This window comes from Muntiacus reevesi, chromosome 6 (assembly GCF_963930625.1).
Source record: "Muntiacus reevesi chromosome 6, mMunRee1.1, whole genome shotgun sequence".
NCBI classification, from domain to species: domain Eukaryota; kingdom Metazoa; phylum Chordata; class Mammalia; order Artiodactyla; family Cervidae; genus Muntiacus; species Muntiacus reevesi.
The window spans coordinates 51,833,587-51,854,480 of record NC_089254.1 but is presented as its reverse complement, the minus strand read 5'-3'; the positions used below and the strand labels follow the sequence as shown (position 1 = coordinate 51,854,480).

Sequence of the window (20,894 nt, the reverse complement as noted above, 5' to 3'; positions counted from 1 at the left end):
AAAGTGAGGGAGTTAATGTCTCTGCAAATTCTGTTTTAATGACCCTCTGCCAACTGGTACTCAAATGTATTTGAGCTCTTCAGTGATGCCAACTGTCAGGATTTAACAGTGAGATGCCTGTGTTTTTTTTTCTCCTCATAACTGACATTTGCATGATCTCAATAATTATATGCAAATCTTACGTTTTCCCCTTCTTCTCACATAAGGCTCATGTTACTTGTCAACTGCACAGCTGTCTTGTAAGCCAACGCCTGTGGGTTCCACAGATTTGGTTGTATTTCCATCTATTATAGAGCTTCATTGTTTTATGCATTAACGTCAGCATGGAGCAAATTAGCATCTAAATTACAGTTCCCTGTTCATTTATTGGACGTACAATCTCAGTAACTTCTAAACAAACTTTATATTTGCGCCTGCTCATTGTAATGAGGTGTATTGGTGATGTATGTGATTTTTCAGAGTCCTTTCATTATATTCTGTGGTTTGAAAAAAATGGCTGTGTTAACTTTCAGCTGGTGAGAATTCTCACAGTGGGTGACAACTTTGTAGTTTCTTAAAGTTGGAGCAAAGTAAATTGCATACTTTAGTGATGCAGCTTCCATATCACTACAGAAAGGGTGGAATGTGTGGGGAAAGAGATGAGCTCTATTTCTTTTCTGTTTCAGCACTGACACTTGAAGAGGCAAATGTCATTTTAATCTTCGATGATTATGAATCCATGTATCCTAATGATATGAGCTCCAACCAAATACAGTAAAGGATAAATTGCATTATGTGACTCGTTTACTCCTATTTCTTCCTTTGTGATAAAAATGCTATCTAAACCATACCCTAAAAATCCCAAATAGATTGAATGTTCATGAAGTGTGAAATTTATGATAACAAATTTAATACTAAATTGTACAGCTCTGAATTTGTTTCCTGTTTAAAAATTATGGCACAAGCTATTTTATCCTCATTTGGTAATTTAACACTTTCCAATGATATGGAACTTAAAGATTCTCACAAAGATGGAAGTAAGTTAAAGAAAAAAAAAAGCTGCTAAATGCAAGAATCAGACTTGTAGAGCTGGACAGAACCGTAACAATCATGCAGTCCAGCCCTCTCATTTTACAGACGAGTTTATGATAACTGTACAGTTGTCACAAAGATTAGAAATGCACATCAGGATAGCGCTACCTCTTCTGTAATTCCTACAAACTGTTACTCAGAGCCGCTGGTAAAGAGATAAGAAATGAATGTCATTAATTTGCCACTGCAGAGACCTGAAGTAACACACTGAAATCAAATCACCAGCCTTGTTGATGAAGCCAGAGACGCAAGGATAGAATGGGCTATGCTTTCGCATTTGCAAATTATATTAGTTGAAGCTGTTGAAAAGCAGACATTGCAGCATCTTTGAAGCATAAATGGATTCATCTTCTCTAACACCTTAGCAACCAGAATACTCACCGTCGGCTCTAATTCTTTTTCATTACGTTCATCCTGTTCCCTGTTTACATCTTTTACATTTTGATTACTGGTTTCCAAATCTTCCTTGTCCTCATGAGAACAAACAATTGTTGGGATATAGGTATCTGAAAAGTTAAGATAATTGTACCTATGTAAGATTGTTCTAGTTGTAGGCTTCAACAAAAGAAATATATTCTGTTTAAAAATTAAAGAAGTATTACCTGTAACCTTTGAATTCTCAAAGTTATTCTCATCTGATGTTACCGATGATTCTTCTTTACTGTTAAATTTACAACAAAATGTTATGCTTTTTCAGGGACTATAAATGTATAGCATTTTAATTATAGGAAATTCAAACCAGTTACAAGCTAAACAAATATTATATAACTTTTCACATTTTCTTGCATTACTTTGTATGTTTTTTCATTAAAATGATCTCTTAGAATGATGCAATAATGTATATTAGTTGTAAAAAATGTAAAAATTATTTACACAATACCATAATTCTAAATAAAATTATTTTATTCATATTAAAACACACAGCCAAAGGAAAAATATATATAAATGTAGATTATCCCATAACTGTCACTTTGAAAGTCCAAATATTTCTCTCTTGTTTTAAATGATGAAGTTTTATGAACTGACAGTCCATTGTGGTCATTAAAATTACTTTCTAATGTTCCAATTATTAATTTTTTTGTTTTCCATTTTACTCAAAACTCTTCCAGTTGAACTGACATAATGTTAACTCTCTCTCTCCAGAAAAGGAGAAAACAAACAAGCTAGATAGAAATTAAAAGGCAGCTAAATTTATACCCAGTTTAAAGACTTCATGTGTGTATTGCCAAAGGTCAGTTTCACAGCCAAGATTTTGGTCATTCATATGAAAACATATATTTTTTTTCTTTAAGATAATTCAGATTATACTTGCTTTTCTCTCATATTCTGCATACTTATTGAGAAAGACAAATACTTTTTTCTTTCAAGTGTAATCTGTTTATAGGTGTATTTGTGGAATTATAAGAATTTAGATTTGTCCACAATAGCAAGAAAATAGTTAGTGAAAAGCTCACTTTGTGTATAGTTATGTCACAAGTCAATCTGTCAGAAATGATTGAACCAATATTCACATTTTCTTGTACTGTCTCAGCTGAATTTTCTCCTACTGGCTTTTCTCAATGATTTTTCTGCAGTAAAAGAAATCTAGAGAGTTCACAATGACTGATGAATTTGAGTAATAGAACCTAGTTTCATTGCATGAACAGTGTTGATCCAGATCCCCAGAGGGCTAATTTGTGTTGACAAGTCACAAGAAAATTACAAATTCTTCCATCTTGACCATGTAAGAAGTAATTCAGCTTTGTATACATTTATGATGCTCAATTTTAGCTTTGCCAAAACTATTTGCTACCTTGCAGTGGGCCCAGAAATGAAAATAGTGTTTTTACATAGACAATTTCATTAGAAAATATTATATTACCATAAGTGATACTGTTTTAATCTATAATATATATTGTTTAATCAGGCCTATAATTATACAAAGATTCATTTTTGTGAAATCCAACTGCAAGTTGACACATTTTTTTTCTCCATGTCCAGAAAATCTATGTACTCTTAAAAATATATAAACCATTAAACAGCATTTAAGTATTCTTACTTTATCTTTCATCTGATAACAATATTGAAAATCTCCTTTGTAGAGGAAAATATCATTAAAGCTTTATGTTTTTGCCTAAACAAAATGTTATTAATCATTTTTCTTATTAAATTCTTTAGAATGCTTAAATTTTTAAAATAATTTCATCAAAAGGAAAGGAACTTGCTTTTAACTCACTGTGAGGATAAATATTTAGGTATCAAAATGGGTATTACTATTTTGATATCTTACAAAAACATGTAAAGACAGAAATATAGGAGGGAAATCTTAGATTTAAGGGTAAATACAAGAAAAAGAATCCAAAATAGATGAAACTTAAGTATTATATCAAATATTTGTTTAAAAAACTAATAGAAAATGTGTAAAACTCCTACAAGGAAAAGAATAGAATTGCATCAATAAGTATTAAAGACCTAAAAAATATTGAGAGATATACCATGTTCATAGATAGGAAAATTACAAAGACAGTATCTCCAAATTTGATCTACAAATTTACTTCTAATCAACATTTCAAAACATGTTTTCACAAAATTTGAATATATGATTCTAAAGAGAAGAATAAAGGACTAAAAATAGCTGGTCTACTTCTGAGAGATAGTAGAGGAAGCACCTCTATGTAGTTTCAATACTTCTTATGAGGATATAGGTATTAAGACAATTATATTGGCGCTGAGACAGGAAAGTGTTGAGAGCTTAGAAACAGATCCGTACATATCTAGAACTTTGGTATTTGATAAAAGTAGCATGTCAGACATCAGTGAAATAAGGGACTTCTCAGTAAATGGAGATAGGGAAAATGCCTACCCTCATGGGAAAAAAGTGAAATTAGCACAACAAATATTCAATAATCAATTCCAGGTGCATTAGGATTTTACATGTCAAAAACCTTGAGATTCTTAGTAGAATATATGAATATTTTTCAGACCTCAGAGTAGAAAATGTTTTCTTAAAGAAGGAAAAAAAAAACTATTAAAAAAAAGATTATCAGTTTAGCTCTATTAAAATTTAAAACTTCTGTTCATTGAAAGACCTCTTTATAACAGAAAAATATAACTAAACTGGGAGAAGATGCTTACATTATACAACATCAACACAAAATAAATGTCAAGAAATATAAAGAACTTCTACAATTCAATAAGAAAGCACAAACATTTCAATAGAATCAGGAGAGAGGGGCAGACATTTCACAGGAGAGAAAATGCACATAGTCAATAAACACATAAAGGATGGTCAGCATTGTTAAAAAACAGAGAAATGCAAATCAAGACCACAAGGGGATGCTATTTTATACTTACTTAATTTTTTACTTATTCAATTGATAAAATTGACCGTCAATTTTATCAGTTGATAGTTGATTGCCATCAACTACATAAAATTGAACCAATCCAAATGTTTATCAATGGAAGAGTAGACGTAAAACTTGATATTACAACAGAGAAATATATATAGCACTCAAAATTGATTTAAAATCCACAGAGACATACAGTAATATGGATAAATCTTAGCAACATATAATATTAAATGAACAGTGCTAAAACATTGCATAAGAGTAGTTTCTTTTTTATTGTGCTAAAAGCTATTGAAATAATCTAAATACATTTATCAAGGAATACATAGGATATAATTCTTATACAAGAAAGCTTGATTTTCAAGATTATGATTACATAAAAGTGAGGTGAGTCAGAGGAAAAGAATGAGGAAATGATAAGCTGTTTTGGTTTACAGATGTTTATTGTATCATTTAAAATATCTAAATTGTTAAATTCTAGTTTCAGGTAATATATTCAGACAAATGGTTTGCTCTCTGGTCTAAATTACAGGGTATGTATAGATAAAATCCCACTCCAAAACCCAAAGTATCTGTTTTATGACCAATTACATTTAAAGTTGTTTCTAAAACAACTTTAGAAAATTTGAAAATAAAGGCAAAGCACTTTATGGTTGATGATGATGATAGGCCCCAGAACTATATACATTCATGGTAGAAATGAAATATGTTAGAGAAAATTTTTAGTCTCCCCTTTATATTCTGAGTACTTTTTAAGTAATTTATTTATTTTACTTGGAGGATAATTACTTTACAGTATTGTGGTGGTTTTTGCCATACGTCGCCTTGAATCAGTCACGGATGCACATATGTCCCCCCATCCTGGACACTCCTTCCACTTCCCTCCCCACCCCATCCCTCTGGGTTGTCCCAGAGCACCAGCTTTGAGTGACCTACTTCATGCATTGAACTTACACTGGTTATCTATTTTACATGTGGTGACATACATGTTTTAATTCTATTCTCTCAAATCATCTCACTCTCACCTTCTCCCACAGACTCCAAAAGTCTGTTCTTTACATCTGTGTCTCTTTTGCTGCCTTGCATATAGGATCGTCATTACTATTTTTCTAAATTCCATATATATGTATTAATATACTGTATTGCTGTTTCTCTTTCTGACTTACTTCATTCTGTTTAATAGACTCCAGTTTCATCCCCCTCATTAGAATGGACTCAAAAGCGTTCCTTTTTATAGCTGACTAATATTCCATTATGTATATGTACCACAACTTCCTTATCCATTTGTCTGCCAATGGACGTCTAGATTGCTTCCATGTCCTAGCTATTGTAAACAGTGGTGCAGTGAACACTGGGGTACATGTGTCTCTTTCAATTCTAGTTTCCTTGGTGTGTATGCCCAGCAGTGGGATTGCTGAATCATATGGCAGTTCTATTTCATTTTTTAAGGAATCTCTGCACTGTTCTCCAAGTGGCTGTACCAGTTTGCATTCCAACAAACAGTGTAAGAGGGTTCCCTTTTCTCCACACCTTCTCCAGCATCTATTGTTTGTAGACTTTTTGAAGGCGGCCATTCTGACCAGCATGAGATGATACCTCATTGTGGTTTTGATTTGCACTTCTCTAATAATGAAAGATGATGAGCATCTTTTCATGTGTTTATTAGCCATCTGTATGTCTTCTTTGGAGAAATGTCTTTTAGTTCTTTGACCCACTTTTGATTGGATTGTTCATGTTTCTGGTATTGAACTGCATGAGCTGCTTGTATATTTTGGAGATTAATTCTTCATCAGTAGTTTCATTTGCTATTATTTTTTTTCTGTTCTGAAGGCTGCCTTTTCACCTTGCTTATAGTTTCCTTCATTGTGCAAGAGATTTTAAGTTTAATTAGGTCCCATTTGTTTATTGTTGTTTTTATTTTCATTACTTTGGGAAATGAGTCATAGAGGATCTTGCTGTGATTTATGTCAGAGAGTGTTCTGCCTATGTTTTCCTATAAGAGTTTTATAGTTTCTGGTCTTACATTTAGATTTTTAATACATTTGAGTTTATTTTTGTGTACAGTGCTAGAAAATGTTATAGTTTCAATCTTTTACACATGGTTGACCAGTTTTCCCAGCACCACTTGTTATAGAGATTTTCTTTTCCCTGAGTCCTTTTTGAGCAGGGGAGTTTCTTACGGCTCTTCCGAGTGGTTAACAGTGTATGACATTGTGCTCAATAAATGCACAGTGTCCTTTCTACTCTTCCTTTCTGTGTACCTCTTACCAGCATTATCATAACATTGTTCTTCTTTTCTTCCCTCATTAAAAGTTAGTGTCATAAAAATTCTACTAAAGCATGTGTATTTTTGTGTCTTTTAATGTTTGAAGTACCTCCCCCCTCCAAAGTTAAAAGGCAAAGTTTTTAACTATGGGCTTAAATAATTAAACAAAAAAAAATTAAATCTAGTATAAATTTAGAAATTAAAAAGTCAAAAAGATATGTCATTTGTGGAGGGATACTTCATTACTAGCATACCTTAAGTATATACTATAGTCAGTCATTAGTATTATTTAATCATAAGACAGGTCATTGTTGAGCACCCACTCTATGCCATAAGTTCTAATTAGTCAGCTGGCTGATTTTTGATGTCTTCCAGGCTGGGTAATCAGCTTCTCGGGTGCTCAAGTAGACACTTTTCAGCCTTCCTTTCTACTCTCGGGTATGTGTGCCTGAACAGTGCATCAGTAGGTTATGCCTAGTTTCCTGGCTTTTATTTAAGTCAGTTCATAGTGAAAAAGAGCAGAAATTCAAATTCAAACTGGATTCAAATCTGTCTTTCCTGTTACTTACCAATTACTAAGTCACTTACTAGCCATGCAACCTCCAGAAGCCTTAACCTCAACACAACACTAAACCTCTCTGTGTCTCATTTTGCTCCAGTTGTTGCCTAGTCCTTATACACAGGGCAATTATTTAACATAATTCTCAATATGTGGAAATGTCTAATAAATCTATTATTATTATTATCGCTATTGCTATTATCATTATTAGTGACATGTAGTAAATACCATGCTAATCATTAGTTCTCCACTGCTGCAGTAACCAATTCCCATGCTTCTCCTTTTACTTGCAATTATCTATATATATATTTTTAAGGTTTACTCCATTCTCTCATGTCTTTAATCCACAAGTTACCTTTTCTCCCACAAGTTACTTTCAAGTGTAAAACTGGCAGCCCATGATAACATACTTGATTAGTTTTTTAAAAAATATACCTTTACTATCAGAGGGCCACCCTCCAAAGAAAGATCACTAGATCATCAATGAAAGTACCTTTCTATTTAAAAATGTCTTCACCAAATACAGTTTGCATGGGAATGCTAATTCACACTTTCTGCTATTACCGAATTGATTTATTCAGTGTCAGAATCTGTGCACCCTGTTAATATTCCTGCAGTTTCTAGGTTTGTGGCACTTAGGCTTTTAGAGTTATGGTTAATTTTAACACTGCCAAAATGTAGTAGTTTTAGTATAAGTAGTAATATCATTTTTCCTGAGTTTCTGTAATGCTATTGTGCTAAAAGCTCATATATCTCTTAAAATATGAGTGAAACCTGTTCCACACAATCTGTCTAATGTGATGGAATTACCCAACCAGTCAAGGTAAATATCAGGATTAGGTTGTAGGTAGTAGAAGTGTAACTCTGTTCCAAGAGGAATCAAAAAGTTGGCATAAAAAAAGGATCATTTCCAAAATGAGTCATGAATGTTGCATTTGTGTCTCTTTAACAACTCTTCTTGAAAGTACTCAGCACTGACTAAAGATAACCAACTTGGAATTCTTAGGCATCACCTCTTGTTCTGATAAGCAGCTAAAAAGTCAATATTGAACTCCTCAAAAAGTATGTTAAGTCTGCCCTCTTTGTTCAAAGCTGCTGCTCTCATTTGATTTCCTTTACCTTCCTTCCCTAAAGGAAGAAAGGAAAATAAATGGACAGAGAGCTTTTAAGTTAGAAATAATATGTGCCTCATTTAAGAGTTTTTAAAATACACTTAAGAAGAAATGTTTTAGTATTAGAATTGGCATTGCTAAGTGGATACTTAAATTGAAAAGGTTTTCCTGAAATAAATAATTATGCATTATATGTTGTTTATTTTCATAATCTTATTGTGATAGTTCTCTAAAAATGAACTTTCTTGTGTTCTGACATTTACAGCCATTTATGATTTGGAGGAGGGAGGAGAGCAGAAACTTGTACTTAATGAGAGGTGAAGTTAATAATACGTTAATCAACTACAGTATCTAATCCTTTGGTGTTACAACACCAATAGTCTTCTTTAGATCAGGAATAAAACTGAAAACAGAAAAGAAATATTTGATCAAAGGAAAGACAATTAGAGCAATAAATGTCTAATTGTGAACAAAAGTGTCTAAGGAAAAAAAGGTTAAAGGCACAATGCCAGAAGGAGTTCAGGATGAAAACATGCATTAAATTCAGTTCCTTGACGATGATGCTGGAAAGGAAAACAAAGTGAAGACAGTTCTGCATCAATAAAGGATTGAATGAAGCAAAAATAATCTCAAAGAGAAAACATAAACATTTTTAAGTGACTTTGTATTTCCTTAAGATGCTGAACTTGGGGACTAATAATTAATATGCTGGAGAACATGGTTTTTGTGGGCGTCACATTCCTTATCTTCAAAGTGAAAGCTCCGGATTAGATTAGGGATATCAAATACAATACTCTCATGCTGGCCTCCCTCTCTAGCATCCATGGCAAACACTGATAACAGATCAAGGGGTTTCCTTGCTGAGTCCAGGTTGAGCCTAGTGACCGTTCTCTATGCAGCCTGGCAGCCACTACCTATCAACTCCTTTATTGTTCAAAATAGAGAAAATTTGCCTTTCTCAGTTTTGATATTAAATAGGATACTTTCTGCTTTAAGATTACATATTTATATAACTAATAGTATCCCATAAATATGATTTTGAAATATGATTTGGAAGTTTTTTAAATTTGTTGTCAAAAGACATATAAATGCTAGAAGGAGCAATAGAAATAACCATTGACACTGCAATACAAAGATAAATTCTCAATTAAATCTTATAGTGAGCATTTCAAATTTAATACCTACAGAAATCCTACCACTACAACTTGTCAACTAGTCTTGTATTATTTATAATGAAGATTATACAATAATTTGTTCCCCCATTATTTTACTATGTCCAGATAAAACTTCTCAAATAATGAAAAAACATTACCAATATCTACAAGTGATTGGGATGAGCAAATATATTGGATAACACATATGATATAAGTTAATTTATTACTTTTAAAATGTAAGCATAAACCATGACAAACCATAAGACCTTTGAGTAAACTCTCGTGAATTGCTTAAGTATTCAGGTAACTAAGTATATACTACCACATTAGTGACCAGATGGTTTTATTGAGTCACTTTCCTGTTTTCTATAAAGCTGAATTGATATGTTCCCAAAAATCTTCTTTATTTCTTTTACTAAATTTAGCACATTGCCTATTGCCTCAGTCCTTGATCTTGAAAACATACTGACAATGATGGTGCCATGCCTTCTTGATGCAAGAAATTTCAATAGCAGAGAAAGAGCAACTGAAAAACATAACCTGAAAAAAAAAAAAAAAAAAAAACAAAAAACATAACCTGTTGAAGAATTCTTTGGTAAGTTTCTTTTCCAAAGTTGCTTCATTTCCTAATTCTGTCTTCTGCCAAGGATTGCTATTTTCAAATCTGCTTTGTCATGTCAAAGTGGTGGGTACTATTTTTTCTTGCTCACCCCATCCCACAGGGATTAGAGAGAAAAAAATTATTTGGATTTAATTCTGTGATCAAATCTGGGCATCATGTGCAATTTTGTAGAGATGAGATCTCCTTAGAGTATCTTCAAAAGGAATACCAAAATGTGAGAATCTAGTCTGTATTTAAGTCAAATCTTGAAAGTTCACATGTGAACAACAAAAACATTGTAGGTTGCTTTGGGAGCAATGCAATTACAACCAGAATCCATGAATTTTAAATGGAAAAAAATAATTATAGGTAAACCTGGCCCAAGGGACTATTCTGCCACAGTCTGCCAATTGTATTCTAGCAAGAGAGAAATATAAATGTTTTTAAGTGATGGAGGAAAAATTAAAGAATGTACATCAGAGAGATATCAGAAAAAAATTTTAACTTTATTGGGTCTAAAGTCCTTATTTTCCTCAGCTCTTAATGGAAGTAATTGTCACCCATGGAATGACAAAAAATTAGTGATTGTCCAGTTGAGACTCTTCCTACTTTAGAATTCTGACATTCTGATTCCCCATGTTCCCCTACAAAGTGATTTCTAAGAACTTTATACTTCATCCACCTTTCAAATATTATCAGAGAATTATTACTATCTGCTTTTTCCTAAGGATACTAATTCTCAGGCTTTATTTATTACTGATTTGTTTGTGGTTGTGTAAAAAGTCATTATCACAGAGTCATGACTGTGAGCCAACTAATTGCAATTAAGGAAATCCTGATTAAACCTGTTTTCTCTGTGAAATCTACATATAAGTATCACGAAGATACTTGGTTTGTTCAGTACTGAGCTTTGACATCCAAGCTCTACAGAACTTGTGTTACATATTGTTTTGAAAACTGTTTTAAGAAAAAGACAATTTAAAATGTAAATTGATATTCCCAGTGTGTATGTGGAAGGATTGTATTTGGAAGGGCTGTGAGCAGGAAGGCAAACAAAGGAACATGTGACTTCCAGACTATGAAATCAAATCTTTCGGAAGTGACACCTCACCTCCAAGGATCTGTTGCTGAAGTTAGGGTGGCAGCCACTCCCCTGAGCATCTGTGCCCTGTATTGTTTCCCAAGATAGTATTGTTTGCATGTGGTTGCTCTTTTCTTTTTAATGGGGGGCAAAGTGCCAAGCTTCTACAACTCTCCCCCAGCCTTTGTCCCAGTCCTGTCTCTTGAGAGTTTCAAGCATATATCAATACCTTTCCCTTTATCTATAGAGTAAATCAGGTGAAATGATGTGTAATTCAATATAAGTACTAGGAGAGCAGTTCTACAGTATTTCATATAGGAGATTATACCTTTTGTGTTTGTAAAAAATTCACCAGATATCTTAAATATAATAATTCAGTTCAGTTCAGTCACTCAGTCATGTATGACTCTTTGCAACTCCATAGACTGCAGCACTCTAGGCTTCTCTGTCCATCACCAACTTCCAGAGCATGCTGAAACTCATGTCCATTAAGTCACTGATGCCGATCAACCATCTCATCCTCTGCCGTTCCCTTCTCCTCCTACCTTCAATCTTTCCCAGCATGAAGGTCTTTTCCAATGAGTCACTTCTTCGCATCAGGTGGCCAAAGTATTGGAGCTTCAGCTTCCGTATCAATCCTTCCAATGAATATTCAGGACTGATTTCCTTTAGGATTGACTAGTTGGATCTCCTTGCAGTCCAAGGGACTCTCGAGAGTCTTCTCTAACACCACAGTTCAAAAGCATCAATTCTTCAGCATTCAGCTTTATTTATGGTCCAACTCGCGCATCCATACATGACCACTGGAAAACCATAGCTTTCACTAGACAGACTTTTGTCAGCAAAGTAATGTCTCTGCTTTTTAATATACTGTCGAGGTTGGTCATAGCTTTTCTTCCAAGAAGCAAGTGTCTTTTAATTTCATGGCTGCAATCACCATCTGCGGTGATTTTGGAGCCCAAGAAAGTAAATTCTGTCACTGTTTCCATTGTTTCTCCATCTGTTTGCCGTGAAGTGATGGGACCGAATGCCATGATCTTAGTGTTCTGAATGTTGAGCTTTAGGCCAACTTTTTCACTCTCCTCTTTCACTTTCATCAAGAGGCTCTTTAGTTCTTCTTCACTTTCTGCCATAAGAGTGGTGTTATCTGCATATCTGAGGTTATTGATATTTCTCCTGGCAGTCTTGATTCCAGCTTGTGCTTCATCCGGCCCGGCATTTCACATATAATAATATAATAATTAGGACCAACAAAAGCCAGGGCAAGCCAAATCAAGTTAGAAATATTAAAGTACTGCCTTCCCATGATTGCTTTCAGCTAAATGTTAAATTTAAAAGTTATGAAATCATTTTTTTTAAATCCTAGGACCATTTATTTATTGTCCTGCTTTTTCTCTTAGTTTAAAATTCATTTATATTTTTAAATTCTATATCTTAGCAGTTTCTGTTTTTAGTTTTATGGTTTTAGTAAGTGTTTAGTAATCTTTATAATATGAAATCCATTGAAATTCATTTCCATTTTCAAGAAATTCAGTTTCACAAACATTTTTAAACTAGCTATTCTACTTATGCTAATCATAGCATAAATTGATATATCAGGGAAAAGAGAAATATGATAAATTAGATTGGATGGTTTGTGTTAAAATCCAAATAATAATGCTATTATCAAGCTGGATTTGTATGTAACTGTTTTTGAAAAGTTTTATAGGCAGACTCAGAAAGTCTTAACGTATTATTTCTAAATTTAATGCTTTTGTGAACTTACATCACATTAAAATCATCTTAATGCACCTTTTTGTCAATTCTTCACAATAGTATTTATTACAAAAGGAAGGGAGGAGAAGGTACATTTAAAATCAAATGAAAAAGAACTCAATGGAAGCCTATGAGGCTACCTGTTGATGAGCCTGTAAGGGAGTCATTAATATGCGGATCATTGACATGATGGGCCGTAATGACTCCTCCAGGGACGCTCAGTCTATTGTGTCAGAGACTAGTTAGGGATTCATTAACATGAAGACTCGTGACTTCTTAATACGCAAATTATTAATGCAATGCACTGAGGCATGCTCACAAATGTCCACATCTTCTGTTATAGGTTTGCTTTGCCAGTCCTTCACCCACACCTTTTGTGAACTAGTTTTTTCTTTCTTTTGTCCTCTGTTGCAGATTTTTTCACAAAAGATTCTACTCTCCTGTGGAATCTACCACTTCACTTTTAAAGACTCCCTCCCCTTCAACCCACATTTCTTTGATTTAAGGCAGGTTTATATAAACAAACCAGTTGAACATTTTGACCAAATCAATCAAAATTCAACACAAAATCTGATTTGATATTTTTCTGTAATATCAAATTGGTCTTTGGCCAAAGGCAGAACAATGTGAACAAAACACTTGCTTTTAAAAAGTAAAACTCTGAAACAAATAGTGTAGCCAACAGTTGAATAATTTACTCTAAAGGTGGGTGGGGAAAGAGTAGTGGAGTAGAAAAAAGAAAAAGAGAGCAGACAAAGGCCATGAAAGAGGACACAAGAAAGAAGAGTGCAATTAAGTAAGCCGAGTAAGTGTTTGTGCCAGTGTAACACATGAGTGAGGAAATAGATTTGAACTGCTCAGTGTCTGGCATACGGCAAGCAATCAGTAAGTATTAGCTATTATTATATCAACACTTTACACTTTGCAAAAAGACAAAATTAATGTCTGCATTCCCTGTTGAAACAATAAGAAAAATGTTATAGAGTGAAAGCTGTTCAGTTCTTGAATTAACATACTATGAAGAAGGGAATTAAACTTATATTCCTTATTCCCACAACAGAATTAGCTATAGAAGTCATGGAAAGGTATTCGAGTATCTTTTAAAGCTTATACACATACCATGTATGGGAAATACAGTTTTTCTTCTGGGACTTTATATGCTAACCTATATTCATTTTCTTCTCATTTTATTCTGCTGCTGCTGCTGCTAAGTCGCTTCAGTCGTGTCCGACTCTGCGCGACCCCATAGACAGAAGCCTACCAGACTCCCCCATCCCTGGTATTCTCCAGGCAAGAACACTGGAGTGGGTTGCCATTTCCTTCTCTATTTTATTCTAGACTTATCTAAAAAACAAAACAAGCTTTTAGTATTATTTCTCTACTAAATTTTAGGAAAAATAGACCCTTATTTCTAAACTTATAAACTCTAAATTCTGCAGTGCAGCTCAGAAATCAAGATCTGTTTATCATAAAATATTTCTATCTCTACACAAAATTAGTAATATATTTTTTAAGGTGACAGCTTTATTGAAATAAAATTTACCTACCACAAAATCCACCCATTTTGAATGTTTAATTCAGATCTGTTCAATTTACAGAATTGTGCAGTTACCACCCTAATCTAATTTTAGAACATTTCCAGAACCCCCCAAAAGGATGTGACTGTTAGAATCACTCTTCCCTAGTCCTAGGCAACCACTAATCTTATTTCTGTCTTAATATATTTGCCTGTTCTGCACTTTTCATACTAAAGAGAATCATGCAGTATGTGTTTTTTGCATATTCCCTGTTTTATGGAGGAAAATGTTTTTGAGGTTCATCAGTGTTACAGGATGTATCAATACTTCATTTTTACTGGTGAATAGTATTCCATTGTATAGATACACTGACTTTATTTATGCATTCACCAGGTGATGGGTATTTGAGTTGTTTCCACCTTTTGGCTCTTGTAGACAGTGCTTCTGTGAATATTTACGTAATGTTTGGATGGACATGTGTCTTCATTTCCCCTGGTTAGATACCTAGAAGTGAAATGGCTGGGTTTATGATAATCCTATAATTTCAGTTTCTCCACATTCTCACCAACACTTACTATTATCTCTCTTATTGATTGTTGTCACTATAGTGGGTGTAAAGTGGCATCTCATTGTGGTTTTGATTTGCATTTTCATAGTAACTGGGTTTCCCCTGTGGCTCAGCTGGTAAAGAATCCACCTACAATATGGGAGACCTGGGTTTGATCCCTGGGTTGAGAAGATTCCCTGGAGAAGAGAAAGGTTACCCACTCCAGTGTTCTGGCCTGGAGAATTCCGTGGACTACAGTCCATAGGGTCGCAAAGAGCAGGACACGACTGAGTGACTTTCACTTCACTTACTTCATAGTAGCTAATGATATTGAGTTCTTTTTCATGCTCTTTGTTGTTGTTGTTCAATTGCTAAGTTGTGTTCAACTCTTTTGTTACGCCATAGACTGCAGCTTATTGATCATTAATATATCTTCTCCAGATAAATACCTATTTAAATCCTTTGCTAATTTTCAGATTAGACTGTCTTTTTAGTATTGATCTATGAGTTCTTTTGAGTAAGACACTTATTAGATACATGATTTGTAAGTGTTTTCTCCTGTTTTCACTGTCCTGACTGTGTCCTTTGGAGTGCAGAGTGCTTAACTTAGATAATGTCCAAGCAGTAGAACTTTTAAATTAGCTTTAAGATCTTAACTTGCCAATATGCTACATAGAATCTATTTGATTAAAATTCTTTAAATAGGAAGCAATATGATTTTTAAAATAAACAATTTCTATAAGTGTAGTTATCACATGCAATTATCTACATCTCATATTCTTGTTCATGTTAATTTCAATACTGTGATGCTAGAAAACATACACCAGTTATTGGTCCTAGCTAATTTCTATACTGGAGTAGATGTAAGCAGATTCAGAGATGATGCAAACAAACCTACAGATTCAAGAAAAGAAATCCAACTGATTTAAGAGGCTTAGAGTACAAACACTGTATTATTTCTCTGGTACCTTTCACTGGAGGAGATGGAGTAGGCAGGAGGAGCTCATCTGTGCCAAGATGGCTCTCCCAGTTGAAAGCTTTTGGATCCCTGATTAAGTAAAGTGATATACATTACCAGCGAGTCCTGAGAAGATGAAGTGTGAAGGGCTCACTGAGATAGTCTGCAATTAGAAGGGCGGTATGATGTTTGGGAAGGACAAGATGAGAGCCAATATGAACTAAAGGACAAGGAACAGATGACTGGAGAAGTTGGGACACAGGCTGGGGTTGATGAAGGTGTCAGACACAAGAGCTAAATCCTGCAGCGATGCAGTTATGCTGCCAAAGATGGGGATCTCTGCCACACTTTTAACATGACAGCATAAGACTTTACACTTAACATTCTGAAGAATACAGCTATCGAGTGGCTTTAAAAGAATTCTGTCCTTCTACGCTATTATAACTTAGATTGGAAATCAGGCTAAGTTAGATTAATGTTGGACAAAATTTAATGTTTATTCATTCAACAAATAGTTAACTTGTGCTAGGCATCATGCCAGATCATGCTAGAAATTAACCCACTAGCACAAACAGATTGAATCAACTCTGCCTTCACAGAGCTTACTGTCTGAAGAATGATAAATGAAAACTGGCCATTTAAAATCACAGCTGTACCTTTCAGGATTGGGGAAGTATGGAATCCTATAGAAGAAAATACAGTTAACCATTGAACAACACAGGTTTGAACTGCATGAGTCCATTTATATGCCAACTTTTTTTTCAATAGTAAATACTATAGTACTGCCTGAACTGCAGTTAGTTAACTCTGATGATGCAGAACTATGGATACAGAGGAACTGAGTGTATGTAAGGCCAACTATAAGTTATACTCAGATTTTCAACTACAAAGAGGGTCAGCACCCCTGATATCGTCATTGTATTAAGATCCATAACAGGGTTCATACAGGATCCATACAGGGTCAACTGTAATAAGATCCATAACTCAAGCTCAGGGAAGACAATAGCAACTGTGCATGTGCATGGGCTTGCAAAGAGATCAGACTGAAAGAAGATCATATCCTTTAATAAGATCATATCCTCTAATTACATACCATATTTAGAAGTTTGATTTTTACAAATTGTAAAATATACACTTTTCAAAAAGTAAATACTTTCTGAAAGCTTATTTCATTCTAAATGGAAATTAACTTTACCATGCTATTTAATGAGTCTTTTTTCTCTTTCCCAAGTCCTCACGAATGATAGGACAAAATTTCTTTAATAAACGCCCTATTTGTAAATCTTACCCTTTGGTATCTTAATTCCCATAGTCCTTAATGTTGCTGTTAATGCTTAAAAATTCCCCCATGCCATATGTGCAACAGAATTATTTTATTTGCTAATTTTTTCTTTGTTTAATAGTGTTACTCTTTTGGTGGATATTGAGACTAAGTGATTTTCCATAAATTTTTAAAAGTTACAACTCAAAATACCTGTGTTTCATCTTTTGTTTATACTGTTCACAACTCATTGCAAATCAGAATCAGCTGAGGAGCTTTTTAAAAATCTGTGACTGCAACCCAACCCCAACCAATGAAATTGTGGTCATATAGGAGAATCTGGGTGGGAGTGCCTTAGTTTTCCCCTTCCAATGTGCACCCAAGCTTAAGAAACACTGTTTTACACTACTGTTCTACACTGGTTTTTACTATCAAAGTATGGATAGTGAGAAAATATATCCTTCAGTAACAATACTCTGCTATTAAGATGGACAGGGAGACCTGGCATGCTGCAGCACATGGGGTCGCAAAGAGTCAGATACGATTGAGCAACTGATCTGAACTGAAGATTTTCTGTGGGGTGGGAGGAGGAGAAGGTATACATAACCAAGCAGGTTAGCATTAATGTAAATTTTAGAGATTTTACTTCTACTCCTGTTAGGTCTATAAAACAATTTATATTCATCACGGGGATTATCAATTTATACATCAATCAATTTAAATTTACTGATTTTTTTTAACTGAAAGGGAATCTAGATGCTATTTAGGGTAAGAAACATTAATCTTCTCTACCCTAACAACTGTATTGTTGATTATAAAATTGATGGTGTTTATTGAGACTTAAACCTGGGATGGTAAAATGTCTTCCAATTGCACTATGTGGCAATTGCCCCAACAACTATTGTAAATGCAAGGACAATAAACTGCATTGCTAAGGACACTAGTTGGTTAGATCCCATAAAAGAGACAATTAGTCTTGAGATGAAAATGGTAGTGATGAGGTGACAGTTATGAAAAAAAAAACAAAACAGAATATGCAATGTAATGACTTAAATATATCTGTAGATAATACTGATAGTTTAATGTGCTTGGAGTTTATAATATGTAAAATAATGTTTTATATAAAAAGATCAAAACTGCATACATTCAGGTCTTCTTTTTTCCTCATTTGCTACAAAAGTGAAGTGACCTGCAAGATTACATTTACTGTCTTTCCAAATCATCAATGTAAAATGGTTTGCTTAATTTATATGTATATGGCATTGATTTTATGAAGAATATGTTCTTCTTACAGATAACAATTTACATAAACTTATTCAATATTACAATACTCATAATCTATTGTTGGGGCTTCCCTGGTAGCTCAGCTGGTAAAGAATCTACCTGCAATGCAGGAGACCCTGGTTCAATTCCTGGGTCAGGAAGTTTCCCTGGAGAAGGGATAGCCTACCCACTGCAGTATTCTTGGGCTTCTCTGGCAGCTCAGGAGGTAAAAAATCTGCCTGTAATGTGGAAGACCTGGGGTTCAATCCCTAGGTTGGGAAGATCCCCTGGAGGAGGGCATGGCAACCCACTCCACTATTCTTGCCTAGAGAAACCTGGCGGGCTACAGTCCCTGGGGTTGCAAAGAGTTGGACATGACTGAGTGATTAAATACAGCACAGCACAGTCAATTGTTAGGATAATTGGAACATTTTGAAAATAAAATCATGATAGGTACAATAACACAACTGCACCTTCACCAAGACAAAATTGCAACTCAGTCCTTCAGTAGCAAAGATGGATCTAAAAGATAGGATACAGAGATTTGGACAGCTAGAGAAAGCAGAAAGGGACCCTAAAAGAGTTGATGCCAAAGATAAACTGCCAATGATGTGTTTTCATCTGTACCTATGCTGTACTCCCTCCTTCCCTCAGAGTCCTTGTGAGTAGTGATGGATCCTGTGGGAAATAAGCCCAAGAATGTATCGGGGACCTGAGGAGCATGAAAACCTAATGCAAACAGAAGGGGAGATCTTGAACTTCCTTAGAATATTTGCAGTGGCTGCTTTGTTCAGCATGGAACTCTCGCTCCCCAGATTTCTTCATGACTGACCCTCTTCAACTCTCTGATCGCTTGTCATCTTCTCAATGAAGTAGTCTTTATTTCTTATTCTTCTTGTTCTCCTCTGCTCTTTATATTCTCAATTGCATATATCATCTTTCAAGATTATTAATATTTATGTTTATTACCTATTAGTTTTCCTTCCATTAGAATGTAAGCTACATGAGGACAGGGATTGTCATTTTTTTTCCATTGATGTATCTCTAGTACTCAGAACAGTCCCTGGCACATAGTAGGTATTCAATAAATATTTGTTGAATGTATGAAGATCATTTATTCTAGTTACTAATCTTTTTTTACTCCCTCTTAATATACAAGCTGAAAAGCGTAATACTTTGATCATTTTTTTTCATCTGAACCAAGATCAATACCCTCTCAACCTTGGTATTATAGAAAAACTATGTTGGTGTAATTTCCACATATTCATCCAAGAGGATAAAGACTGAAATACATGGAATAACCTTTTTCATGAAATTAAAACATAAACGTTAGATTTTGAAGGAAGAATTTGGGTTAAAAAACAATTATAGCAGTAAATTTCCCCTATAGCAGTAATTTTCCCCTAAGTATCACCAGAATAGTAAAATCAGCCATGAAATAGTGTAGAAATGTCTAATAATTAGTAGCATAATACATATATGTTTATTTACATTAAAGATGATCTATAGCAGAATTCAATTATTGATATTAAAAATGAGAAAGGATAAAACCTATGTTTTAAACATTCCATACATATAAAACAGTAATAAACAGTTATGAATGTAGAAAGTCTATGTCCCTTCTTATGGACAGTGACCTAGTTCATGCTTTTCTCTCCACTTTTCTCTGATTTATTCTGCATGCGCTTTCCGAATTGATATAGCTAAAATAATACTTTGTCCCTGAGCCTCTAAATTCAAAATCGTTGGTCTAACAAGACTGTGCAATTCTTTCTCAACCTTGTTCTTCAAGTTTGACTCACAATTCTTTCCATTCCAGGCAGTCAAATTGACTAACAAAACCACCTACTTATCTATTTGCTGCTGTGTCCACAAGTGTTTTTTATTCTGTGTAAACAGTCTCCTAACTCTTCTCTACCTACCCACGTCTTACCATTCAAGATCAAGTTCAATTCCTCTGTGATACGGTTTCTAATCAGTGCAGCCAACAGGGTATCATTCCTCTAGTGCTTATGTTCATATCTCCTATGATCTCCTCTGTGTCATTCCATTTGGCACATACAGTGTTGATAGCTAACTTCTAATGTTCATAAATATTATCTGTTAGCCAAATTAATGCTTGAAAATAGAAGCTAACTAGAAGAAAACAAGGGCTCCATAATTTCTTTGTGATTAATTGGCTTATTGGAGCACAGGGATTTAGAGACCTTAATTTGTTTTGTGCAACCTTAAGTTGTTTTGTGAAACAACTTAAATCACAAAACTTAAATCACAAGACAACTTTTCATCTTATGTATTTCCTGAACTTGATCAAACAAATCCCTTGTTGCCTAAATTTCTTATGTAAATGGAGTGGGCCTTATTGATTACAATATATGTATAAAAGTGATGTATATCACTTTTATATCACTTTGTATAAAAAT

General features: G+C 34.2%; 1 protein-coding gene across 2 annotated transcripts in view; it reads right to left on the bottom strand.

Moving 5' to 3' along the window:
* Positions 1-20,894, bottom strand: part of PPP1R3A (protein phosphatase 1 regulatory subunit 3A) — a 38,733-nt gene that overhangs the window by 3,737 nt on the left and 14,102 nt on the right. For both annotated transcript variants that reach the window (XM_065939453.1, XM_065939454.1), the window contains 2 exons: positions 1,674-1,732; positions 1,453-1,577 (listed from right to left, as the gene is read on the bottom strand). In XM_065939453.1, coding sequence (XP_065795525.1) covers positions 1,453-1,577; positions 1,674-1,732 — 184 coding nt within the window. The remainder of the gene's footprint in view (positions 1-1,452; positions 1,578-1,673; positions 1,733-20,894) is intronic.